At 43.7% G+C, this 27,548-nt stretch overlaps 1 protein-coding gene across 1 annotated transcript in view; it reads left to right on the top strand.

Moving 5' to 3' along the window:
- Positions 1-11,391: 11,391 nt before the first annotated feature.
- SSBP2 (single stranded DNA binding protein 2) overlaps positions 11,392-27,548 on the top strand; it is a 283,155-nt gene continuing 266,998 nt past the window's right edge. The window contains exon 1 of the mRNA XM_024217035.3: positions 11,392-11,460. Coding sequence (XP_024072803.1) covers positions 11,402-11,460 — 59 coding nt within the window. The 5' untranslated portion in view covers positions 11,392-11,401. The remainder of the gene's footprint in view (positions 11,461-27,548) is intronic.

The raw sequence follows: 27,548 nt of genomic DNA, 5'->3' as shown, positions 1-27,548 counted from the left end.
TGCCAGATGACTTGAAAGTATTCCAGGAGCTCTTTGTGCAGATTGTTGATACTCTAGAGAGTGAGACTTTGGTCATCTCAGAAAAGTTCCACAAGCTGCTCAACATCATGTCAGCTTCTCCCATTAACAAGGGACTTCTAGACCTGTCATCTTCTCTGTGGCAAATGCCACCTACTATACCACCAATGGTGAAAAGAGTTGACAAGAGGTACCAGGTACTCCCTTCAGGGTTTGAGGACCCTGTTTATAAGTCAAAGCACAACAAGTCAGATTTGGTCAAATGAAATAAAGCAAAACGCATTCTAAGCGGATCTTAACACTTTCAGTGCCCTTACAAACTTAGATGCTTCTTACCACAGGCTGGCTGGTTGCCCTTCAGCCAGGCTCTCTCCTCTGATCAGCACTTCAGTTGCTTGGTGGTGGTGTCTGTAGATGTACGTGGAAGAGAAAAAGCATGGCAAATGTTTCTCCCTTTTATCATGTTCTTTCTTCCCTCTTGGCTTTGCTCACCCCCTTCAGAGTCAGGTGAGCATTAGCTCATCTTAGTCCCAAACTGACCAAGGGAAGTGGGTGACTCACTCAAGAGTCCAACAGATCCTTTGTTGTTGCATAGGCCAGTGTCCTTTGTTCCTGTGAGGCTGGGCTGGGATTGTTCCATACATCCCCTGATGAGGTGTGGACTTCCCCTCTGCTCCTGAAGAGTTTTTCCTGGGCTTGTTTTAAGCCATGAAGACACATTTTCAGCCTCATAACTATATACATGAAATTACAACCTATAACATTACTATAACACAGAGCTGGGCAAACTATGGCCCGTGGGCCACATCCAGCCCGGCCCCTGAGCTCCTGGCCCGGGAGGGTAGCCCCCAGCCCCTCCCCTCCTGTTCCCCCTCCCCCGCAGCCTCAGTTCACCCCACCACTGGTGCAATGCTCTGGGCTGCAAGCTCCTGGGGCAGTGCCGCTGCAGAACCTGGCCTGACCCAGTGCTCTGTGCTGCGCGGTGCGTGGCTGTAGCACCGCCAACCACCGGTGCTCCAGGCAGTGCGGTAAGGGGGCAGGGAGCGGGGGGGGTTGGATAGGAGTCAGGGCGGTCAGAGGGCGGGGAACAGGGGGTTTGAATGGGGGCACAGGTCCTGGGGGCAGTCAGGAAGGAGGGGAGCAGTCAGGGGCGGGAGTTCCGGGGGCGGTCAGGGAACAGGGGGGGTTGGATGGGACAGCACTCCCGGGGGTGGGCCATCAGGGGGCGAGAAGCGGGGGGAGGGTGGATAGGGGGTGGGGGCTGGGCCACGCCCCCCTCCCCTAATGGGCCCTCCGTACAATTTCCAAAACCTGATGTGGCCCTCAGGCAAAAAAGTATGCCTGGCCCTGCTATATCAACAATTCTCAATGCATCATGAGCCTTCCAAAGACACCCAACATGACAAACTTTGCATTGGATACCCCATAATCATATTATAAGGATGAACATGGGGGTGCAGGGTGTTCCCCCAAGATACAGAGTGTCACAATCACACAGTGTATTTCCACCAGCTATCAATTGTCTGGCAAGCCTCTCCCTCCAAACATCAAGGCATACACCACCAGGGTAAAGGCATCATCTTCTGCTTACTTCAGAAATGTGCCAGTCACTGATCTGCAAGGCAGCTATGTGTAGCAACCCGCTAACTTTTGTTAAACATCCTGCATATGACATAGCAGTGAGGTCAGATGCCAAGTTTGGGAATACAGTATTTCAATCACTGGGTGATTGATACAGCTGAAACTCTTCACTGTTACAATCCATGGAGGCTACTTCTTGCCAGTCACCTACACATAGTTAAAGAAGAAAGAAGGGTTACTCTCTTAACAGTAACTGTGGTTCTTTGAGATGTTGTAGTCAATGTGGACCCCACAACCTACCCTCCATCTGTGCTTTTGGAGTCATCAGCAATACAGGCTTTGAATTGTAAGGGAACTGACACAGGGTTGGGGCTGCTCCACCCTTTATTACCTTTATGGGAGCATGAGGAGGCCCAGGGCATGTGTGATGAACATTTCTGGACAAGAAAAATCTGATATTATGCCCCTAAGGTGCATGCACACCTATGATGGGATCCACACTGATTACAACATGCTAAAGAACCAGGGGCCTTGGATCTCCTCAGTGCCATGATGCCCTCTGGATCCCATTAGGCACCATGGCCATATATTAACTAGTTATATGGATCATATGATCACTATGTTGTAACTGGATCCTCTGACATGCTTGTTTTTGTTGTACAGAATTGCAGTGTGGACAGGGCTTTCAAAGGTTTGCTGTATAATGTTTATCAGTCTCCCAGTTGATCCCATAAACCAACACCAACGAGGTAAGGGCTGCAGAGTGATTACCTTTAAATGAGAGAGACAAAGATTCCATGTATTCATGGTTCAATGCGGGTCAATGTAAACTATATGAAGAATCATGGGATATTATTTTACTTTGTCTCTTGATTTCATGCACTGCAAAGTATTTCTGAACTGATTCCTTTGGTTGATTTGAGATGGGTTGTTGTACCTGGTGGTATGCTCTATGAATAATAAGCCTGCAGGGTGGATACAAATTGATGATTTAAAAAAAATGATTTTTTAAAAAACTGGATTGTTTTATTGTAATTAAATACAGGTTTATTTTTTTAAATTACATTTGAAATTATGACAACCTATGCTAAGGCCTAAATTTACTATAATCTGTTAAAATGATTTAAAATTAAATTAAAATAAAACAAAAATATTAATCAGTATGTTTTCTGCTGAAGTTTAAAAGAAAGTCAAACACTGAACTGGTGGATGTCACTGGCTGAACACTTGTAACCAGAGTTTGTTGAACCGCTAAACCAGCTTTTGACAGCACGAGCCTCCTGCAGATGGAGAGAGAATATTTTCTTCATTTCAGTTTAATCCACTAGTTCAGTTCAATGACTAGACCATGCAAAGTTAAGAAACCAATTAGAAGCTGAAAATGCAGGAGAGTTTGTTTTCTTCTTCTAGTCTATAAATGAAAACTGGGTGTGAGAGGATGATCTCTACTAGTTCTAAAATCTTGAAGGACAATGGTGACCATAAACAATCAGTTCAATTCACTAGCTACAGATAATACTTTGTTTAATAAATCAGTTAGTTTTAAATGCAAACATGTTTTGATAAACTTTTTTCCTTATGTGTCTAGCACATGTAAAGTAATTTTATTTAACTAATAAGAAAGAAATTTTAAAGTGCTGTGTATGTGTATTTTTAACTACATTTGAATTTCCAAATAGAACTTGATACAAATCACAAGTAAAAAATGACTCATTACCTAGTAAAAAATATGCTTCATTCACCATTTTCAAACATAATAAAAATGTAAACATTAAGGATCTGAATAAACGTAAATTAGGCTATGTGATTCCTTAAATAAATGTGTATTGATATAGTGTATCTTCCTGGTTAACAAAAAGAAGCACCACATTTAATGTAAAGGCTATATTTAGTTATAAATCAACACGTTTTAATGGTTACCAACCAATCAGAATCAACCTTTCCTTAGAAAAATAACTGAAAAGTACAAATGCAAAACAAGATTAAAATTGATGATTTGAATCAAAATTCCCTGCTTACTGATTTAAATCATGATTAAAATCAGTGCTTTAAATTGGTTGATTTAACTCAATCCTTCCTCTATGCCTCACATGCTATTGCTTATTTATTGTTTGTTGCATTCTGGTTGGCTCTGAAGATCTATTGTATGCTTCAGTCAGTTAGAGGAGACAACATATGCATAAATGTAAGTTTTTTAAAGTATTTTTATAAATAAGCCAATTCCTGACTGAATAAAGTTTTGCTTTGTTTTTACTTTTAACACTGCTGTTAAAAGTAAACCATTGAGCCATCAATCAGACCTGGCACAGCTTCCGTTTGGTATAAGCCACATGGTTTTAGTCATCACCATCCTTTTCCTGAGCCCTGAAACTCAAAATATTATATTGGTGAAATCCTAGTCAATTGTCATTATTTCCCTTTTTAACTGTGCATGAAAAAGTCAAATTCATTTTTAAAACCATGAGAAGCAAACACTCAGATGTAAGGGTTACTTTGTATACACCATACTTTCCAGAAGGTAGGCCTGGGTCCTGGGAGGTGTTGAATTTCCTCATCCCCCTGAATTTATTGGGGGTCGAGGAAACTCAGCTCCTCGGAAGATTAAGCCCATAATGCAGACTGAAATGATCTGTCTTCCACAGGTTATTATAGCTTTTGTCACATCCAGGAGGATAGAAAAGTCCCACAGAGCTAATGTATGTTTGAACATGTTGACATAGCATGGCTGATGTGGCATACCACTGGGATGATATTTAATTCACTGATATGTGCTAAGTAAATATGTGGATAGATAGAACCATTTTGTTCCTCTCTTATATTAAGTATGAACATCTAATGGTAAAAAGCTACCTAGGGAATAGAACATCACCCTGTATTTGTTTTATAAAACTGTGTAAAGGTTTGCCAAAGCTGTCACAGTATGATAGCTGTGGCCATTTGTTTTTCCAGATCCTAAGTTTGAGTGCTTTTGCTTGTGTTGGAATCTTTTTTTTTAAATAGAGATTAATACATTTAAAAATGTTGAGGGTGCTGAACAGATTTGTTGATCTAGTAATGATACATTACTGGCTAACGGTCAAATTCTGCTCTTGGACACACCCAAACCTGCATCCCATCATATGTAACCTTATCAATAAATCTTAATGGAGGCACATTTTGACTAATTCTAAAGACAAAACACAGAAGTGGCTATTGTGATAGCTAAACCTGTTGACGTTAGCAGTCTGCCTGTGTCAGACCAAGTCAGAAATTATCAGCTGCTCCATAACGAGATCATCCTTTTTTCATAAAACAGTGCTGAATTTTGTGGGACAGCAAGTAATAAGGTAATATAGGCGGTTCTGACACAAGTATTTGTTTCTATACAGGGTGCTAGTTGAACTAGACCAAGCCTCCAGTCCTGCAATGTCCATGTGGGTGGACTCCGTCCCCTGACTGCCCCTGCGAGGAGTGCCATTTATAGTTCTGCCCACATGGAACTCCTTGCAGTATTGGGTCCCAACTAAGTCTCTTATTCCCCTGGAAATGCGCTCTGCCCCCCCCCCCGTGATCTAAGGCAGTTATCCCCACTTTCCAAGCCATTTTCTCCAGTTACCTACTCACACATTAGAGTCTTACATTCTTTAGAAGATGGATCATTGAGGCAGTAATGATAATTAATAGGTGTCTTTCAAATGCTTAACAACCTAGCACAGATACCACCTTTCACAAACTAGGTTGTCTGGCTCTATCTAGTTTCAGTCAGGCCTCTTGTTAAAACATATGAGCAGTTTAGTTTGTTTCTTTTTGTCATGAACTATAAATTATGGACAAAGAATGTCACACAAGGCTTTAAAGATCATCATCAACAGTTTGATTTGCACCTGGAAGCAAACAGGAAGCCAGAGTAGTGATTTGACCACAGGTGTTACACACTCACACTGGCCCACACTGTACTAGAGAGAGTAATAGACTAATCTTGGTCTGATTTTTTTTAGTTATTTTTAATGTTAAGTGTCTTGACCTCTGCTAGGAAATGCTAACTGTGGGTAAGATTCTGCATGGCCCTCACATTGCTGAACACTGTAAGAGGAGTGTGCAAAGAGAGCCTTTACTTCCCCTTGAATGTCTCATGTAAAGGACAGGCAGAATTGCTGTCCCTGTGCTCTTTGGAGAAGCCGAAAGTGGTAAGGAGGAAGCAGGGCTAAAACCAACTTTCATACAGAAGCCTGCAAACTAGGACCAGCAAGAAGAGTAGAGCAGGCTGCGTGTGGTGAAGGGGTTTAGTGGTTTGCATGCTTCCCTGCAGGCATCCTGGGATGGGATGTGGAGTGTTATAAAAGCACAGTCTAGCCCATTGGGTCCAATCCTGAATGCCCCTCAACTCCTTTCAGTAGGAATGTTCAGCACCTCACAAGACTGGGCCCTCTATCATCAGGGCATGGGGCCAATCAAGCAACCTTGTGCAATACTAACCGCCTGTAGGGAATAAGCCTCCAGTGATGGGAACTTCTCCCAGGGGACTGAAGAAGCACTTACAAAAGAAATTGGGGGTGACAGCATGAGCTCTGCTGGAGGATAAGGAGGAACTGTACTGGGGCAGGGAGTTCTGATGCCATGAGCTCAGGCCACCAAGCTGGCAGGCAATGAAACCAGCCTTGTCTCTGAGCCTTCTCTTACTCCTCCCACTTTCACTGCAGTTGAGCCATTCCCACCAGCCTTTGATTTCTTTCCTATTGGAAGACAGCAACAACCAGAGCTTTTCTTTTGCTTTTCTGCTCCTTGTACTGCCTCTAATGATGAGCTAGGCCCACCCTTATTCAGGTGAGCAATCCTCATTCATATGAGTGGTCCGGTGATTAACGATTGCAGAATCAGGTCCCTAGTTCAAAATTTCATGGAGAGATGAAACCTATTTAAAAAGGAGGAGAAACTCTTGGGATCCCCAAGGCTAACCTAACACTAAAAACGTCTTTTTAAAAAGACCCAGCCTAGTCTATTCTTCCCCATGACGCTTATTTCTAAAATGTGACAGCTAGCCAAAAATTCATTTCAGCTGCACTTCAAAACTACACAGGTATAACTAGTATTAAAAATAAGGAAATGTCATTTAATGACTGGATCTATTGAAATATAATGTCTTGGAAGAGACTGTTGTCTGAACTCAGCCATTTACAATAGCTGGGATTTTGAAAAATCCACAAAACGAAAAGAACTTTAAATTGATTATTCACATCATTATAATAAACATATAAAGAAAGTGGAGCACTAGTGGCTCTACAGAAGTAACAGCCATTATGACAGAGCTGCACTGATAATGTGCCACTGCAGACATTCTTAACGCTACTCCACAACATAACTAGCTGCAGTAAAAGAAAAGCAAAAGAAAAAATGGTTTGCAGCTATCCTATATCTCAGGCAGGGTGATATAATATAACATATGTTTTAAAATGATAAAGACTTCCAAGAATAAGATGCAGATTCCAGGAACAGAGCAATCTTCATAGATGCCCAAACAAAAGCTAAATCCTGTAATAGTTGAATAATTGCAGCATTCTATATCTAGAAGTTAAAAAAAATCTTAAACCGTTCCCTCAGTGGCTCAGCTGGTCAACACTCTGACACACAAAGCCTGGTGCTCTTCCTTCAAACCTAAGAATTAATCAGCATTATGTAAGAGATTTTTTATAACACTCTAAAAATACATTGTGAATTCCTTTCCAGTTTTGGACTAAGAAGCTTTAAAGTAACCCCCTTCCCCTTTTAAACAAAAACAATGGATCTTCATTTTTTTTATATTAGGATCTTAATTTGTCTCAGTATATGTGTTTCAAATCTCATTAATTACAATATTGGTCCCATGAGATACAATGCTGCTGCAAAGAACAGTGTTTGTACTCAAAATGATTTGAGCAAGGGCACAAATATGTTTTATGTACATGTGTAAATACTTTTTAAAGAGGACTAATGACACAAAACTTCATAAGACTGTGTGGATGTTTTCATGTTAATCTATCTGTTTACTAAACAAACATTTGTATCCATGTGATAATGTTTTGTTTGCATTGTATTGATAACACATAATACAAGATGATAGCAGTCTTGTGAAGGCAGTTGTGATGTTAACTTGGCAAATCTCAAACAAAGTCCTATGAGTATTTTGGTTCTTTTCATACACCCTAATTAAGTAATAATACTTCTATATGCCTTTCACTGGAGGATCTCAAAGCACAGTTCTGACACTATCTTCTGAATTTCATTACTAGACATGGGGGATCCAGAAGAATGAGTTTTACAATTTATAAAAGAGTTATTGGTACCCTACTCATTTTGCTCATTCTTAGTTGTTCATTCCCACCCTTTCATAGTTCATCTCACCCCTAATGGATCAAGCCTCAACTACATTAAAGGCCAAATTTCGATCTATGAGCTGCTGAGACATTTGCACATTACCCTGAATGCAATATGTGAAAGCTGGGGACACAGCTTTCTCAATTGAGGAAATCTGTTTATGGAACGAACTTCCAAAGGAGATTAGATGATTCCAGACTGGGTATACAGACTCGGGCTCGCATTATGCCACTAAAAAGAGCTGTGTAGACCTTTGGGCTTGGGCTAGAGCTTGGGGTCTGAAGCCCAGGGACAGGGGTCTGTAAGATCAGGACCTACGCTTGTAAAGCACCAAGCATTACCGTTCGGTAATAGCAACCATAATGAAATTAAATTTAACATCTATTTAGGGGGGAAAATACCCAAAGAAACTCACCACAGTAACATTTAGCTTCAAAAGGGGGAACTACACAAAAACAATGTTTGTTAAATGGAAATTAAAAGAAACAGTCACAAGAGTGAAATGCCTGTTAGCTGCATGGAAACTTTTAAAACCCCCCACCATAATAGAGGCTCAAACTATATGTATACTCCAAATAAAAAAAATCAATAAGAGGGGCAAAAGAATGCCACCATGGCTAAACAACAACATAAAAGAGGCAGTTAGGGACAAAAGACACCCTTTAAAAATTGGAAGTCAAATCTTTTTGAGGACAATAGAAAGGAGCATAAACTCTGGCAAGTCCAGTCACCAAAGTGCAAAGTAAGCAGTAATGGGAAAAGAAGGAAGGTCCTCTCAAGGATCAGTAACTAGTTAAAGGTATCTCAAACTGGGTGACTGGGCAAGAAAATGCCAGATCAAATTCAATGGTGACAAATGCAAAATAGTGCATATTGGAAAACATAATCCCAACTATACATACAAAATGATGGGGTCTAAATTAGCCGTTACACTCAAGAAATAGCTCTTAGATAGTTCCCTGAACACATCTGCTCAATATGCAGCGGCAATCAAAAAAGATAGCAGAATGTTAGGAACCATTAGGAAAGAGCTTCATAATAAGACAGAAAATATCATGTCACTATATGAATCTATAGTATGCCCATTCTTTGGGCCCATCTGGTTGCCCCATCTCAAAAAAGATGTATTAGAGTTGGAAAAAGTACAGAGAAAAACAACAAAAATCATTAGGGGTATTGAATAGCTTTCATATGAGGAGAGAATAAAAAGACTGTGACTGTTCAGGTTGGAAAAGACACAACTGAGGGGGGATATGATAGAGGTTATAAAATCATGAGTGGTGTGGAGAAAGTGAATGAGTGTTATTTACCCCTTTACATAACCCAAGAACCAGGGGTCACTCAATGAAATTAATAGGCAGCAGGTTTAAATCAAACAGCAGGAAGTACTTCTTCACATAACACACAGTCAGTCTGTGGAACTCATTGCCAGCAGAGGTACTGGAACAATTTGTATAGTGGAGGTGCTAAGAGTCATTGAACCAAACTGTAAACTCTGTATATCATTGAAACCACTTCAAGCTAGGAGATGCAGCAGCATCCCTAGTTCCAGCCTATGGTTACCAGGGGATGTGGTGAAGACCAAAAATATAACTGAGTTCAAAAAAGAATTAGAGAAGTTCATGGAGGATAGGTCCATCAATTGCTATTAACCAAGATAGTCAGAGACACAACCCCCGTTCTGGGTTATCCTAAACCTCTGGCTGCTAGCAGCTGGGACTGGATGAAAGAGGATGGATCACTTGATACATTGCCCAGTTCTGTTCACTTCCTGTGAAGCATCTGGCAACGGCCATTGTCAGATTCAGTATGGCTGCTCTTGTGCTCTTTAAGCACAATAGGGCCCTCATTCTGACTGAAACTTCTGGGTGCTACCATAAGACAAATAGTAAACAATAATAATGGTGAGAGTCTTCATATGAAAATGATGTCCCTGGTGTAGCTTTAAAAAAAGTACATCATTTCTCTTAATATTCTTTATATGGGAGTTACTAAATCTGTTCTAAATCCTACAGTTTTGGTTCACAGGACATTGTGTGTTGAGACCCTTTCTTTTAATTTGATTAATAGGAAGGGCAGGGCTAGTCTGTTGCTGCTGCTCTCCACAGGCAGGGCAGGGCTAGACTGTTGCTCTCCATCAAACACCTTCCAAATGTAAGTAGTATTGCAAACCCCAAACATTCAAAATCATGAATTAGGCCCCAGAACAAGACTATCCACAGTTGTAACAGGAAATTGTTAAAAAAAAAAAAAGTTTTGGAAGAGGACAGGGGTCTGAGGCAGGCCATGCTGAGCAGGGGAGTGGGGGGTGAGGGGGCTGAGACTGGTTGTGTTAGTCACTGTGAAGTGCGGGGAGGACAGGGGATGGACAGAGACAGCCTGTGCTGGGGGCTGAGCCATGGGGTGGGCATGGGGTTGAGCGGGGGGGGGGGGGGGGGAAGGGAACTGGGGGGGGGGGGGGGGGGGGGAAGGGGGGGCACAGGGCTGAGGCTGGCTGTGCGGGGGGCTGAGCTGTGGGGGGGCAGGGGCTGAGCAGTGGAGGGAGGGCTAAGGCTGGCTGTGCTAGGGACTGAGCAGTGGGGGGCTGGGGGCTGAGCCTGGCTGTGGTGGGGGCTGAGCAGTTGGGGGCAGGGGGCTGAGCCTGGCTGTGGTGGGGGCTGAGTAGAGGGAGCAGGGGGCTGAGCAGTGGGGGGCTGAGGCTGTCTGTCGGGGCGGCTGAGCAGTGGGGGGCTGAGGCTGGCTGTGGGGGTGCTGAGCGGGGGGGGCTAAGCAGTGGGGGGCTGAGGCTGGCTGTGGGGCTGAGGCGGCTGTTGGAGGGGGGCTGAGGCTGGCTGTGGGGGTGCTGAGCGGGGGGGCTGAGGCGGCTGTGTGGGGGCCTCACTTCCCCCGCTGAACACCAGGGCCGGGGTAACGCTCATGCCGCTGGCTGAGCCGTGGGGCAGGTCTCGTTGCCCGGCGCGGCGGCCTGTGGGTGGTAGAGCAGGGGGGAGGGGGAGAGGACGGTTGATTAGATGGCCGTGGGGAGAGGGGGCTGAAGCTGTCAGTGCCGCTGGCTGGGCGGTGGGGGGAGGGCCTGAAGCTGCCGGGTGCCGCTGGCTGCGGAGTCCAGTCCGCACTTTCCCTCTCTCCCCAGCGCGCTCCCTCTCCGGCAGCGGCGGAGGGGGGTTGCCGAGCGCACAGAACAGCCAGTTGTTTAAAATCCTTCTAGAACGGTTTCAAATTCCCCCTTGCGCCGAGGAAGGGAGAGCGCGAGAGGGGAGGGGGAGGAGGAGCCGGGGGGGGGGGGAAGCGGGGAGGAGGAGGGAGCAGCCTGTCCTGGTCTCCGCCTGTCAATCACTGTGTTGGGGGCGTGCCCGAACGTGCAGCGGGCCAATGGGGTGTGTGTGTGGCAGTGTCTCCATGGTGACGGGGCTGTTCCCGGGGAGGCTGTGATGGGTTGACAGGTGCGTGACAGTCGGAGCGCTCTGCAGGCATGTACGGCAAAGGCAAGAGCAACAGCAGCGTCCCGTCCGACAGCCAGGCCAGGGAGAAGTGAGTACAGCCCGCCGGACCGCACAGTCGGACTGGGCGGGGGGCGCACACACCCGCACAGACCCTGCACAAAGTAACTTTCCTGCTCGCCGGAGAGGGGGTCGCGCGCACGCTCGCGGAGCGGAGGGGAGCCAGCGGGGAGCCGGAGTGGGGCAGCCAGGGCTTGGGGTGCGGAGGACCCGAGGGTTAGGAGTTGGGTGTACGAGCCCCTCGCTGGCAAGGTGGGGGAAGGGGCCAGGAGGGTTGTGAGCTGCTCTCGCTTCTGGGGGGTGGCGGAGGCAGGAGCGTCTGAGTTCCCCGCGCTTGGCAGGGAGGTGGGACAGGAGGCGCCCGAACCCCTCGCCCGTCGCGGGGTGAAAGGCAGGTGATGGCTGAGCCCCGCGCATTGTGGGGTGGGGGTGCAGCGCGGCTGAGCCCCTCGCTTTGGAGGGTCAGGGTCTAGGGCAGGGAGCGGAAGGTTGGGGGAGGTCCCCCCTCCCCTGCCCCCGTCCCCAAAGGGGGTCTGTGCCGGTGGGAAGTGTTGGACTAACTTTGGTAACAAAGAGCCTAGCCTGTGCTGCTGGGGGGCGCCGCTGTGGTGGGAGAGGCAGAAGCTCCCTGTGCTGCCTGTAACTCTGCAGCTCTCAACTTTTTATCAGGACCTAGTATCTCCCCCTGCCCTTCCCCGCCAGAGCCCTGATGTGTTCTCCCAGCCACATCCCTCCCTAGGGTGGGGGCAGGAGAGCGGGTTACTGTGTGTAGGGGAGGAAGGGCTGTGTGTGTGTGTGTATTGTTCTTTGGGAGTGAAACTGGGGTTGTGGGTGGGGAAAAGGGATTAGTGGGGATGTTGTGGTTTGAGGAGAAAGGGAAAAGGGGGTTGTGTAGGAGGAATACAGAGATATTATGAGCGCCTGTTGGTTTGGGGAAGAAGGGGAGATGGTACTGACTTTTTTGTGGGGGGCTTTTGTGTAGTTGTATGTGTGTGGTGGGATGGTGCCAACAGTGCAGCCAGTGACAATTTAGATGGCTCTCTGTCCTATGTCAATGAGGCATCCCTTTCCCCTGTATCCCCAACACAGAGGTTAAAGGGACACCAAGAACTTGAATTTATAAAAACTGACTAATCTTAAAAAAATGTTTTTGAGGAGCCCCCTTTGAATATCATAGCTTGATCTTTTTAAAAACATCCTTTAAAATAAATTGTATAGGTGTATTTCTGTTCACCTGGTTATGTTTACAAATATCTTTTCAGAGAGGGAGAAACTGACTGGATGTACAGGGGAAACAGTGAAATTGACTATACACAGCACAACCAAATGCACAAAATAAATAAACTGGAAAAATATGGAGAAATAAAGTGACTTGACTAGCTTCCTTCAGTTATAGTACTGTTAGATATTACTGGTAATTATAGTAGGTACAACATGCTTAGACAGAAATGTGACTTTCAAGTTGATGGTATCCCTTTAAGTTTGCTGTACTTGCAGCCTTGGTTTGCATTATTAAGATTAGTGAAGCACAGACAGGCGGTGCTTACTGTGAAGGAGGAGGAAGAGCCCATGTGTGATGGGCTTAGTACAGCAGAGGGGGAGAAGGAAGAGTATAGTATGTGGCTTCAGTTCGTATGGCCAGGACCATTCAGTCCGTCTGCTGCAGCCTGTGAAAGCTCAGGATAAAGCCGTTGAGGGGGCAAGGGGACCTCCAGCCAGAAAAACTATTTGTATATGTCTTGTGCAGAAATCACATTGCACATCACATTGCACACCACCCTAGAATTGCGTTTAACATGAAACTGAATAGTCCAGGCATGACTGATGAGTTTCCTTCAGGCGGTTTGTCTTGAACCTTCACCTAAAAGTTTTTCTTGTTGCAGTATTTTAGAGGAGCAGCACTTCCTAATTCCAGAGGCTGGCACACACACACTTCCTAGAGCAGTAGCAGGCCAGGCATCTTTGCTGAGAGACAAAGGAGAGGGAGATGCTTGAAGAGATTTAAAGCACTGTTATTGCGTGATGTTTGGGAACTATATGTATAACTTTGTAATAGGGAACTGTTGACAAGAAATGAGAATTGCTGGTATGGGGTTTGAGACAGAACTTGGACAGACTAATCAACTGTTGGTGCTTCTTGCAAAAATATTTTGCAAAAAGAGTTAAATACTCATACATTAGGACAAACATAATTTTGTTTGACTTGTGTAGAGAAATTGTAGAAGAATTTCAGCTGTCTTGTGCCTGGTACTTATCACTGTGTGTCATCTACTTTGCAAATTGCTAAAATCCAACCAACTAATATTATCTTGCTGTTGAATCTGTAAGGGGATCCTCAGATGAATCTGACTTTCAGAATGATGACCTTATAGATATAGTTTAGTTTTACTTCCTGTATGGCTTGCATTATGAAGATTTTGCAGTATTGTTTTTTTTTAATCTTTGGTCTGAAACTTTAAAATTTATATCTTTTTCTATTTTACTTTTCCTCCAAACTTTTGTACCAATAAGGCAGTACTACTTTAATTTGCATTATAAAAATCCTTAATATTCTTCTACAAGTGAGGCCTGTCAAACTGAGCTATCACCAAGTAATAACTACCCTCCTACGTGAAGTTATGGGGGGCCTGCTAGATGGTGCTATTTGATTTAAATACATTCCATCTCCCATTCATTACAGCTAGCAGCTGGAAATCTGTACTACTCGTGTAAGGATCACCTTATGAATGTACAACATTTCAGGTGGATCGCTTTTAAACCATTGACTGAGTGATTACTACACAGTATTTTTGTTGGCTACATTTATGGATGAAAATAATTTAGAATTCAGAAGTAAACTTGGCTACTGCTGTGGAGTGTCATTTTTATATATATATATATATACACACACACACACACCTTTCAGAATTTTTGCACTAGATGTTTTCAAGTTCCTTATCAGTAGAGCAAGATGCATTACTAGATATTTTTCCTTCCCTAGGTCTGTAAAATGTTGGTTTTGTCTTCGTTATGGTATTTTCCCCAGAATAGATGTCTGACTCTGGTTCTACTGAGAACATTTGTCATCAGATCAAGAAGAGTATCCCTACAGAGGGAAACCTCTTTCCAACATATGAATGAAGTTGTGTTGATTTGAAAACCATAGGAATAAGAAGGATGTTTGACTCAACTGATGTAAAGTATTTATTTAATCACGGTAGACTGTGACAAATAATTATATTAAAGTTAATTGCTGTTATAAAAGAGTATAGTTTTGAAACAAGAAATATGTGAATTTGCTATAATGTTTCCTAAGAGGAATTTGCGATGGTTGCAACATAGCTTTTTTTATACTGAACGCTTTAAAAAAATTGGCGATTGCTGTCTCTCTCACACACACATATGATCACACACTGTGATAGAGACCAATATCTGGGAAAGTTTGTAGAATGCAAAATTGTTTAGTTTAACTATATACTGTCACATCTAGTTATCTATGCTTAAGTATCTAGAAGATTTGTTACTAGCTGTGCTTTTTAAACATTTTTTTCCATGTTAAAATTGGATTAATATTAATATTTCTTAAAATACTGTAGCATGAGTTTACACAGTTGGGTCTTGTCTTAGAAAATGAGTTCTGGTGACAGAAATTCTGCACAAGAAGTCTATTAGTGATGGAGAATTTTTGAACTGTGGAAAACTATGCATACCTTTTTTTTTTTTTCCTTTTTTTTTTAAATCAAGTGTAATGGACATGTAGGCTTGGTCTACACTAACCCCCCAAATCGAACTAAGGTACGCAACTTCAGCTACGTGAATAACGTAGCTGAAGTTCGAAGTACCTTAGTTCGATCTTACCTCGGTCCACACGCGGCAGGCAGGCTCCCCCGTTGACTCCGCGGTACTCCTTTCGTCTAGCTGGAGTACCGCAGTCGACGGCGAGCACTTCCTGGTTCGACTTATCGCGTCCAGACAAGACACGATAAGTCGAACCCAGAAGTTCGATCGCTCGCCGCCGAACTACCGGGTAAGTGTAGACATACCCATAGACTGATCCCAGGGTCACGTGTTTTCCTGGAGGTATATCTATATTATATGCTGCTATCAACACCATTTTTTTATGTTTCTTAAATTTTTCTTAAGTAAAATAAAGAAAAAATGTTAGGTACGTTTTACAATTTTCAGTCTAATATATTACTTATAATAGCCCTTGACAAGTTTTCAGTGTCAAAATTATGAGAATTTCCTCCTATACTCTCTCTTTGTCTCTCCCACCTCACCTCAGGGTCAAGTCATTCATTTAAAGTATCTTATCAACAAATCTAAAGTGAATAGATATTAAATATTTTCATCTGAATTTAACTCTACACCAAACAGGCATAGCACAGTTAAGTAAAACATTAAAAAGGACAGAGTAGCTCTGAAGAACAAAGATTAAAAAGGGAAGATGGATGGAAGGAAAAACAAACCCAGAGAGACTCCCCCTCCCCGCCATCCTAGTGAAAGAATGGCAATTTGATTCTGGGGTCAGGCCACCCCACTTGCATAATGGACAGGAAAGTTGTATTCAACAGTAGCCTCTCCACTACTTATGCTGTGCCGAGACCTAATAAGACTCATCTATATTGTGAAAAGGATCTCAAATTTTTCTCAGCACCCATTTTTTGTTGTCTCCTTTGGGCAGAATGTATTTCCCTGACTCCCTCCTCTGCATCAGAGGTGGATTAATTCAGAGTTGACGCCTCAACCTTGCCCCACTTCACTCAGTGACAAAACTCCATGAATTGATTTCAGTGGGAGCGGGATCAGATTTTTACATTCTGTGTGATTCTTTATATACCTTTACTTACAAGCCACACTCTTTCTGAATAAAGTGGAACATTAGAGAGTTATTTACATTAGTATTTACAAACATTTAATAAGGAACAAAAATAGTATAAAAGAACTCATGGGCAAAATTAGACTTAGAAGAGAAACTATTTGGTTCACCAACACACACAAATAGTTGTTCATATCTTCAGTAATCTGGATCTTTCAGCAGTTAATCAGCAAACCTCTAAACCAGGGACTTCAGGGTGCTTTTCCCCCACAGTGGGACGTATGGGTGTGTTGGCAGAGGTTGAAAAATTTACCATATGCCTGCTAATCAGAGGGGTAAACCTACTGGACAGAGCTAATACAAAAGACGGAAGAGCCAAAATAAATTACCTTACGGATTGATCCTATGCTCATTTAAGTCAAAGGCAAATCTCCCATTTGACTTTAATGGTTTAGGATCAAAGGTCTAATGAGGGCCCTAGGTTTTCTTCCACCCCCAAACTAGGGAAGGCAAGAGTGCTTGCATTTCTATTCAGGTGCTGTCCTTGACCCTCCTCATCTTTAGTATTAGTCTGGCTGGTAGGTGTCTTGCAAATTTGACCTTTGCCAGCCAGTTGCTTGAAGAGAAATGGGGATTTTTCTTTTTTTCTTCTCTGAACCTGCTTGCTGCTGTGAGGAAGGAGGTTTCCTCTACTCTGTTTTTCTGTTTTTTGTTTTTTGGGGTCTTTTAGATGAATAGCTACTGTGTCTAGCTTGGTTCAGAATAATTTCCCAAGCAACAACAGAGTAAGATTAACACAATTCCTGTAATTTTCAGTGGTGCCCACAGGGTTCTGCACAGAAATGGTGAAACTGACCAGTGATTTCTGTTTCTGACTCTGCTGTTACTAACAAATCTGTGAACAGCAGCAGAAGTTCTGGAGTATTTTGTCTGAAAATTCAGGAAGGCAGCATTACATCATTTCACATTATGAAAATTTGCAACTATAAGGGTTGTAAATTTTATTATTTTAAAAAAATCAGTGCTTAGATTTAAAAGAAACTAATACTTTAGGCCTATCCCTCTCATCAGGGCAAATTTCCTACTCATCATTAGGAAGTCAGTAAGTCAGTTTCTCAAGTCCTGAGTGATAGGATTTGGTGATATCTAATTCACCTCCAATTCTTTTCCTTTTCTGATTTTTGTTTTTGAGAGCTGAAGGCAAAAGCCAATTTCCTCTGCCTGAAGTTGACCACTGACTCACTAACAAGTTTTTGAGTTTGGTTCCCTCCTCCCCTGCCAAACCTCTTAGCAGATCTTCATTGTAGAACTTTTTATTTCAAAACTATTTGGAATAAATACTGGAGAGCTGACATAGCGATGATTCTTGCCATCTTAAAATGTTTTTAAGGCTGTAAAGGGCAGTTTTAATTTCTAAATATGAAAACACAATTGTCAGGTTAATCCAGATTGTTCTGAAAAATCTACTAGAATTGAGTTTACATGTGGATGCTGCCTGTAAAAATAAATGTATTGGTTGCAGGAATACTATTATGGGACCCTATCTATAGATTTGCTACAGTACACAAGAAATTTTGATAAAGGGGGCCACATACAGAATGCTTTGGAAATGACAAAAGTTTTTCATTTGTTTGCCATTGACCACTCTGATGCAGGATAGGTGCATTACTGAGGAGGTGCGCTTAGAAAAGATTTCAAGTATATAGGTATTTCAAACTCTGACTAAATTACCCTGAAGGGGCTGAATTACAATTATAAACCTGATTACACTCTAGATATATAACACAAGTGGTAATAACAGACACTAGCTGTATGAGGTTGTAAATACATAGATTCATTCCAGCATAGCACTAAAATAAGTGTATAACTTTAAGCACATGAGTAGTCTTATTGATTTCAACAGGGCTAAACTTAAGTATGTGCTTAAGTGTTTTGCAGGACTAGAGATCTTGTGCTGGAGGAGGGAGGCAAAAGCTAAAGTATAAAAGATCATCTTTCCCTCTTCACGCTTTTCATTCCCTCTCCTCCCCCAACCCACCCTAAAAATATGCTCTTTCTGTGTTATTCATCACCATGAGAGATGTGAGATTGTGCACTCCAATTTTAAGTTTTTGCATACTGTCTTTAATGTTAAGCAAACCTTTGCTGAAAAAGCGTAATGGCTTACTTCTGGTCCCATTGAGGCCAATTGCAAATCTCCCATTCATTTTAGTTAAGAGCATGCTGGGGCTCCAGTTTAAAAATCTAAATCTTGTTGGAGGAAGCAGTCAATAGCTAATGGAAATCAGTGGATATGTATTAACATTTCTTTTAGCTTAATCCGTTTTAACCTGATGTTAAGAAGTATAGCCGCAAAAAGAAAGAAACAGAAGACGGGCAGGTGTATGCACATGTGCACACACAAAAATACATGAGGGTAGCTAACTTATAAAATTGGAACAACAGCTGTAATAAAGCATATTATATGTTCCAAGAAGACACAAAAATAATACACCTAATTGTAAAGCTGATAAATTTTGGTTCTTCTTTGAGTGATTGTGCACATGGATTCCACTCTTGATGCTCAGGTGTCCCATGCACATGAGATTGGATTCCTTTGGCTAACAGTGTCTGTTGGGGCCACAACTGTGTACCCTCATTCCCCCCACCTGAGAGCATAAAAGATGGAATGGGCCCAGCCATTCCTCAGTTCATTCTTAACATCCTTAACAGTGAGGTGCCTGCTTCTCTGTGCATTGTGCTGGTTTAGTGTTGTTAGTCTTGTTGCCTATTGGCAACATACAGGCACACAAATACGAATTCTAATTTTAGTCAGTTTCTAGATTTTAGGTTAGAACATGCACCCCAAACTGGGGCTCTAGCAGTGGCAAAATCTTTGAGATTTAAAACTTGTCCCTCATGGCTTCAATGCCACTTAATGATGGGCACTCTAGGTGCCTGTTTTGTTTAGGAGAAGGACCCATTCCCGAGCAATGTACTGTTGTGTTGAGAGGTACTGGAGATTGCTTTGATCACAAACCTCTTTGAGATTAAATGTGAATACACCCTTCAATTAACATAATTGTCAGGATGAGTTAATCAGAACCCCCCCACCTAAGTCAAAAGAAGGCTGTGAACCCACCCAGGAGTTTGTACTGAATGGGAAGAGGGCTTTTGCTAAGTATTGTTAATGTTTTGTGTGTGAGGAAAAAGGTAGAACACTCAGAAACTGAGAGAGACTAGGAGACAGAAACAGGTGGAAGGAGCAGCTGAAAGCATGGTGTCTGACCCTGGAAGAAACCTGGGGGGGGTGCAGGCTGAAAAAAATGTTCTTGGTGCTATAAACAAAAGAAGCTGTTTCCTGCTGTTTGATTCCTTTGTACATTATTTGCAAATAAACAAAACAGCATCAAAGAAATACCTGACTGTAACCAATTTCTGCTCCCAGCTGGAATATCCCCAAGGCCCAAACTTCGACTACCCGATTAGGTAAAAAAAAGGTAACAATACTATATGTTGCTTCTTCTCTAAATGGACCCCAGAAGCTAGAGAAAGCAACTTAAAATTGTTCCTCCTGGAGCTCTCTAGGTAAGCCTCCTCAGACACCAAAAGGAAGGACACAGCTGGACACCAGTCCTGTGGTCGTGGATCTCCATGAGAACCCTGGTGAGCTGAGATTCCCCCTGAGCTTCTGGGTTACACTGACTAAGAGACCTCAGTTGTCTGCTTCTGTACCCGCTTTGTTGAGCTGAGGCATAAGTGACTCTCTCGAATGTCAGCTGAGTCTAGGCACAAGACTCAGAAGTCTGACTCATCTCAGACTCAAATATCAAAAGGCATCCCACATCCTGAGAAAAAGGTCCCTCTGGCATGCTGGTGACTGTTGAGAGTGCTGATGGTATCAATTAAACCTGGGAACTGCATCTCTTTTGGTACTGAACTTTCAGCACCTGGAGCCTGGGTACCTGGCATAACCCCCACACCGTGGTTCTCAGTGCCCAGTGCATTGTTAGCCAGGGCATATATAGGATCAAGTGATTTATCTGTGGGCCTGGTACCAGAGGCTTCCCTTCTGGATGTGAAGCTGTATAGCTGCATGGATAAACTGGGACTCAGAACACCTGAGTTCTGTTCCTACTTGACCATTGGCCTGTTGGGTGATTCTGGGCAAGTCACTTGACCTTTTGTGCCACAGTCTCCTCATTTGTGAAACTGCGGTTAATGGGGGTAATGATGCTTACCGCCTTTGTAAAGCACTTTGAGATATAGTGCTGAAAAGTGCTAAGAGCTAACTGTTATTCTTTTATTCTTATGAGAGGTTGAGTATGGTGATAACTAAACCATCAGCTATCATGTCATTGGTATGGCAGGTAAAGGAGGTTATCTGCTGTTCCAATTTCACTCCCTGCCCAATTAGAGAGAGCACAACAGAACCAGGGGGCTGATGGGATGATCCTTTTTTTTTTTTTTTTTTTTTTTTGAAGAGGTGTACTCCTTTTCTTCATCCCCGCTGGGGCAGTGTAGGGACTCTTCTCCTTGGCTAGCACAGTGGGAGGCAGGAAGAGAATCTATGAATTCCTGTGAAGGAATCTATAAGGAGCAGCAGGAAGCTACCTAGGGCTCATAGGGAACATCTGTCCTGGTACATCCCTATGTGTTTCCCCTTTCAGTACCCATACTTGCCTTAGCCCTACTAGATGCCTGGAGGTGGGGGTGCGGTGCAGCTGTATTCCCACAAGCCTATATCATTGGACCTCTCTAGAGATAGATCCTCCTCCTCAAAGAGGCAATATAAACCAACATAGCCATGTCAGTTAGTGCAGCTTCCGATTCTGGAGAGGCAACCTGAAGAAAATAACAAGGACAACATCTACAAGGGGAAGAACAACTTGTCCCCACTTCAGTCTCCTCATCCTCTCCCATTGTGGTCCCTTGATGCCTTCTTCAGTCAATGAGTTAAAGGCATTCCAGGAACTCATCACGCATATGGCAGAGCCTCTGGAAGTGGTGCAGGAGAAGCCTCACAAACTCCTGGACATCTTGCATCCTTCTATGCATGGCAAGCTTGCCATGCCTATAAATGAGGGACGGTTGGACATTGTGAAAGACCTGAGGTACACCAGCATTAATTCTGGCCACATCCAAGTGAGCTGAGAAGAGATACCAAGTCCTTTCCAAGAAACTTGTGGACTTATTCCCAGCCAGTACCAGGATCACTTGTGGTAAGAGCTCCCAAATCTACACCTAGGAAGAAAGTCCCAAAGAGCCTGAACCTGTTTGAAGGCAAAGTCTATTAATCTGCCATCTTCCAGATGCGCATGGCTAATTATCAAGTGCTTCTGTCCAATACAATTATTTCAGCTGGACAAACTGTCTCAATTTGTGGATAGGCTATCTCAAGATCACAGAAAGGAGCTAAAAGACCATCATGTCTGAAGGATAGCTGATAGCCCTCAGATCTGTACAGGTTGCACTGGACATGTCCAACATAGCAGCATGTGGCTACATTAATGGCTATGAGAAGATCTTTCTGGGGGATTTCCAGGGAGGCTCAAACAACAAACATTAAGGACCTTCCCTTTGAGGGCAATTAACTTTTTAAATTCAAAGATGGATGAGGCCCCCTATTCCTTAAAGGATTCTAAGGTGGCTCTGTTCCCTAGACCTCAATGTTGCAACCCCAAGAAGAAAGCAAAAAAGACAACGTTCTTTTAGGCAGCTTTGTTCTGCCCAGTGCTGCTACCAGCCTCTAAAGATTTCAGAGCCTCTGAGAAAGAAGTAGAGATTCCAGCAGCAACAAATCTCTGCCTTTATGATTATTTATTATTTATCTGTGTAATACCAAAGTGTCTAGGAGCCCTAATCAAGAAACAGGGCTCCATTGTGCTAGTCACTATACAAACATGGAACAAAAAGTTTTCTGCCCTAAAGAGCTTACAATCTAAATAAACTGCAGGTTTGATGCCAGTGTCAAGAGTCTGGCAAAACATCCAGAGAGTTTCTTCCTTTCGGTCCCCCTGTTTGGGAAACTTCTTTTTTATTTTTGGGAAGTTTGGACTCATAGCACCTTGAACTAGTGGGTCGAGGAAATTGTAAACAAGAGGTATTCTATCCAATTCCAGTCCCTTTCTACCTCTTTCCCCTTTTCCCCACTCCTTTGAAGGGACCCTTTTCAGGGGGGTTAAAACAAGAAGTTGACTCCTTTCTACAACTTGGAGCAGTGGAGGAGGTGCCCTTAGAGTTCAGGGAAAGGGGTTTTTATTTTCATTATTTTATCATCCCAAAGAATAAAGGGGTTTTGTGTCCCATTCTGGACTTCTGAAATCTCAACAAATTCCTCCATTGTTTTAAACTCAGAATGGTGACTCTAGGCTTCATAATTTCCTCATTAGATCCTCAAAACAGGTTTACAGCTCTTGACCTGCAAGATGCCCATTTTTGTACGTGTTCATCCTGCCCACAAGAAATACCTCAAATTCCAGTAAGAACATTCCCTACCAGTAGAAGATCCTATCCTTTGGTCTTTCCACAGCACCAAGGGTATTCACTAATTACTTGGGAGTCATTGCAACTCATCTAAGGAGACAAGGAATTCAGGAATTCTGGCTGATTCAAGGAAGAGCACCCCAACATGTGACCAACTTGATCCAAGTAATCTTAAAGCTGTTTGCCTCACTGGGCCTCAAAAGTCAACAGAGAAAAATCCGTACTTCGACTCAAAGCATAGAGTTCATAGGAGCAGGATTAGATTCCATGTCAGCGAGAGCTTACCTGTCACAGAAAAGATTCCAGTTGATAGTAAACCTCATCAACCAACTTGAGACTCACCAAAAAGTATCAGTAGGAGCATGCCTCAGGCTTCTGTCACAAGAATTGGAAGTGGAAGGGACCTGCTGGGTAATTGGTGGCAGGGGACTGGATCACAAAAAAAAAACCATGTTATATAATCCTGTTAATTTATCAAGTTCCATCTTAAAAACTAGTTAGGTTGTTAGCCCCCGCTATTCCTGTTGGACACATGGTTTCACGCATCTACATGACACAGTTTGCCAGACTTCACTTACGCTCTATACAAGGGTAGTTCGAAATCAGTGTATCTGGCAGGCAGACACTGCATGGACATGCTGGTCATGGTCTGATAAAAAGTCCTCTCCTTGCTTAATCTGGGATGCAAGGCATTTTTCTGCTACTCCAGGGATCCACAATCCAAGTGCTCATAGACAACACCACAACTTTGCATTATGTCAACAGATAAGGAAGGAGCAGCAAGATCATCTCTGCTCTGCGAGGAGGCTTTTTGGCTTTGGAGTTGGTGCATTCCAAATCAAACCATCACTACCAGTGGCTCTGCTCCTTCCTGGTCTTCAGAGCACTATGGCAGATCAACCCAACAGGCAGTCCTCAGACATCCACAAATGGTCTGTCAAAAACCTCAGTCCTGAAAAACATCTGTCGCAAGTGGGGATTCCCAGAAATGGACCTGTTTGCTGTAGACCAGAACAAGAAGTTTGTCATTTTGGTCACTAGGACTAAAGTATGCCTTGCACTAATCCCCATGATACCAAGGGTTATGAGGAAACTGAAACAAGTTGCAGGACCAATGATTACAAAAGCCTTTGCATGATTTAGGCCAGGGGTAGGCAACCTATGGCACGTGTGCCAAAGACGACATGTGAGCTGATTTTCAGTGGCACTCACACTGCCTGGGTCCTGACCAGCGGTCTGGAGGGATCTGCATTTTAATTTAATTTTAAATGAAGCTTCTTAAACATTTTAAAAAATCTTATTTACTTTACATACAACAATAATTTAGTTATATATTATAGACTTATAGAAAGAGACCTTCTAAAAACATTAAAATGTATTTCTGGCATGCGAAACCTTAAATTAGAGTGAATAAATGAAGACTTGGCACACCACTTCTGAAAGGTTGCCGACCCCTGATTGAGGCAGTTCTGGTATTCAGATCTGATGAAACTCACATCCCGTCCCATCACCTTATCTGCCTTACCCAACATAGTCTCACGGAACAACAGGCAGATCCTACACCTGGAGCCAGCTTTGTTACATCTGAAAGCCTAGATGCTGACTGGATAACGTCCACTGAAAGAAGCAGTACAGCTGAAGTTCAGAATGTTCTGTTTCAAAGCAGGAAGCCCTCAACCAGACTGACTTATAAAGCTAAATGGGAGAGGTTTTCTATTTGGTCATCTCAGCTGTCTCCCATCACCCTTTCAGCAATATTGGACTACCTATTAGCCCTGAAACAATCTGAAGTTTCTATCAGCTCCATAAGATTCCATGTAGCAGCAGTTATCTGCACATCACCTTCCTATCCATGGCCACTCTGTATTTCTTCACGTCAATGCTAAGGAACCTTAAAGGGCCTATTCATGTTTTTTCCCCCTCAGTTCAGAAGTCCCTTCCCTCTTGGGACCTCAGTGTAATATTGACAGGATTGATGCATGCCACCTTTGAAATGTTAGAAACCTGTTCCCTTTACTACTTATCTGTGAAGATAGGCTTTATAGTAACTATTACATCAGCAAAAAGGTTAGGAAGACTCAGGCCCTTATGGTGTTACGGTGTTTCATAAGGACAGAGTCACTCTCAGGCCTCATCCCAAATTCCTGCCTAAGGGAGTTTCAGAACTCCATGTAAATCAATTTATTTATCTACCATTTTCTTCTCCCAGCCTCACTGTCTTTTTATATTGTTAAGACAAAACCATTCAGGGACACCAAGACTGTTGCTGGACGTGCAGAGAGGGTTACGGGTCAAGCAATGTTCTCTTAAATTATTTAAGTGGGCTTGCAACTGTATAGGGATTTGTTAGGAGTTAGCTAGGTTAGAACTACCTAAACACATTGGCGCTTATTCCACTAGTGTCCAGGCAACCTCTGATGCCTGTTTGAAAAATATCTCTATTTCTGAAATCTGTAGGGCAGCCACTTGGAGTTCTATCCACACATTATTTCCAAGAATACTGTTCTTTGGTAGAGGCTTCCAGACTAGATACCTGCTTTGATAGGGCTATCCTGCAGTTATTGTTTAAGACTCCTGCTATCCACCTCCAAGCAAACAGATAACTGCTTGTTAGTTGCCAAGAGTGGAATCCATGTGGATGATCACTTGAAGAAGAAAAAACAACTACTTATCTTACAAGAACTGTGGTTCTTTGATATGTTTTGTCCACATGTATTCTATGACCTGCCCTCCTTTTCCACTTCTACTGAGCCCTACCTTTTTGGGATTCTATACTGGCAAAAGAACTAAGAGATGGTCTGGCACGCTCCACTCTTTATGCTTTTGGGTGTGTATGTGAGAGTGATGGGGAGGGGCCCGGAGATATTTAGGACACAGGTGCAGCCCTGTTGGACCCTGTTGGTCTAAAGAATCTGATCTCGTGTGCAGGGGGCACTTGCATACCAAGTGTCATGAATGGGACAAAGGTGATTAGATCTAGTGGTCAGAACAGGAGTAGGGAGTCAGGCTGAGTCAGGTACTGAGATGGGCCAGAGGGCAGACAGAGGTTCAGGTGTCAGGAGGCTGGCAGAGTCAGGCTATCGGGAGGTAAGAGTCTGAAACAGGACAGAGGGCAAACTGAGATGGTGGGTGGGGTCAGGTTACCAGGAGATTGGGGGCAGGCAGCAGGTTACAGAGAGCAATTGAAGATCAAAGTCAAGGACAAATCAGGGTCAGAAGCCGGAGTCTCGGGTCTATTGCAATCAGGAACTGGAGCAGAGACAGGCATGCAGTCTGTTTTGTTGCTCAGACAGCTCCCCTTCGTGGCTGCCTGGTTTAAGTTCTGGTACTGGCCAATCAGTGGGCTGTGAGGGGCCACCACTCAGGTCTGGCTGGGTGGTACTTTCAAGCCCAGCCTCACAGGGCCATCCTCTGGGAGACCAGCTTAAGCCTGTAGTGGCGATGCAGCCCAGAACACCCCAGGGTCCCAGGTTCCAGCCCTGCAGGTTCTTACATCATCCCCTCCTTCAGACCGCCCTTCAGGTTGGTAGTGGTCCAGGTGAGCATTGTGGAATGCTTCCACCAGTTTGGGGTATGTGGATGTGGAAGGCTCCCAAGTGTGTTCTTCGGGGCTGATGCCTTCCCAGTCCACCAGATAATACAGGTGGCCACATGTACATCTGGAATCGAGGATGGGCTGTATTTCATATTTCTCATGACCAGGTATTTCAACTGGTGGAGGCGGGCAGTGTGGTTCAATCAGGGAAGGGGTTCTCCATGTATGGCTTCAGAAGGGAAACATGTAAAACTGGGTGTATTTTGAGAGACTGGGGAAGCTGGAGTTCGAAGGTAAGTGGGTTAATCTGCTGGCATATCGGGAAGGGTCCGAGGAACTGGTGGTCCAATTTGCAGGATGGTTGCCGGGTCTGGAGGTGCTTGGCAGCAAGCCATACCTTCTGGCCTACCATAAATACTGGAGTTTCTTGACTTGGTTGTCTGCATGCCTTTTGTAGCCTTCTTCGCCTATTCTAGGCGGTTCTTCAGCTTTTCCTAAATACGATGAATCTGTTGGACCCAATCGGTGGTGTCAGGCTTTGGGGAGGCTGCTGGTAACACCAGGTGAAACAGGTGTGGAACCTGTAATTAGCGAAGAAGGGACTCCGAGCCATGAAGGCATGAGCAGCATTGTTGTAAGAAAACTGCATATGGCAAGTGCATGGAACAGTTGTCTTGATGATAATTTACGAAACACCTCAAATAGTTCTCTAGTACTTGGTTCAACCATTCAGTTTGTCCATCTGTCTGGGGGTGGTATGTGGTGGAGGTAGATCTGCAGCTATCTGGTAGTCTGAAAGCTTTGCACCAGAAACGAGAGGTGAACCACGGGCCTTGTTCAGAAACTGTGTGGTCTGGGATTCCATGGAGTCAGGCCACATTGTGCAGCAGGATTTGGGCAGTAGTCTCGGCAGAGGGTAGCTGGTTGCAGGGGCTGAAGTGCGCCTTTTTGGTCAGGTGGTCCACAACTGTTAAGATTACGGTGTAGCCATCAAATGCTGGGAGTTCCACAGTAAAGTCTAGGCTGTTGGCAGACGAGTGCCTGTTTGGAGTTTCCAGGGATACTAATGTGCCAAGGGGTCTGTTTTGGGATGTCTTGGTATGTGCACAGCACTCACAGGAGTCCATGTATCCTTGGACCTTAGCCCGCATGCAGGGCGACCAGAGAAAATGGCCAACCATGCCGGAGGTCTTCCACCAACCAAAGTAACCTACCAGTGGAGCATCCTGACACAGCCATAGCACCTCTAGTTGGGGATGCCCTGGGGGTTCATATATGTGCTCAAAATATGTTATTCCATCCAGCACAGAATGGCATGAAC

This window comes from Terrapene carolina, unplaced genomic scaffold (genome assembly GCF_002925995.2).
Source record: "Terrapene carolina triunguis isolate 2854851 unplaced genomic scaffold, T_m_triunguis-2.0 Scaffold69, whole genome shotgun sequence".
In the NCBI taxonomy this organism is placed as follows: domain Eukaryota; kingdom Metazoa; phylum Chordata; order Testudines; family Emydidae; genus Terrapene; species Terrapene triunguis.
Note: the sequence above shows the minus strand (reverse complement) of the source record. Positions and strands in the feature narration are given on the sequence as shown.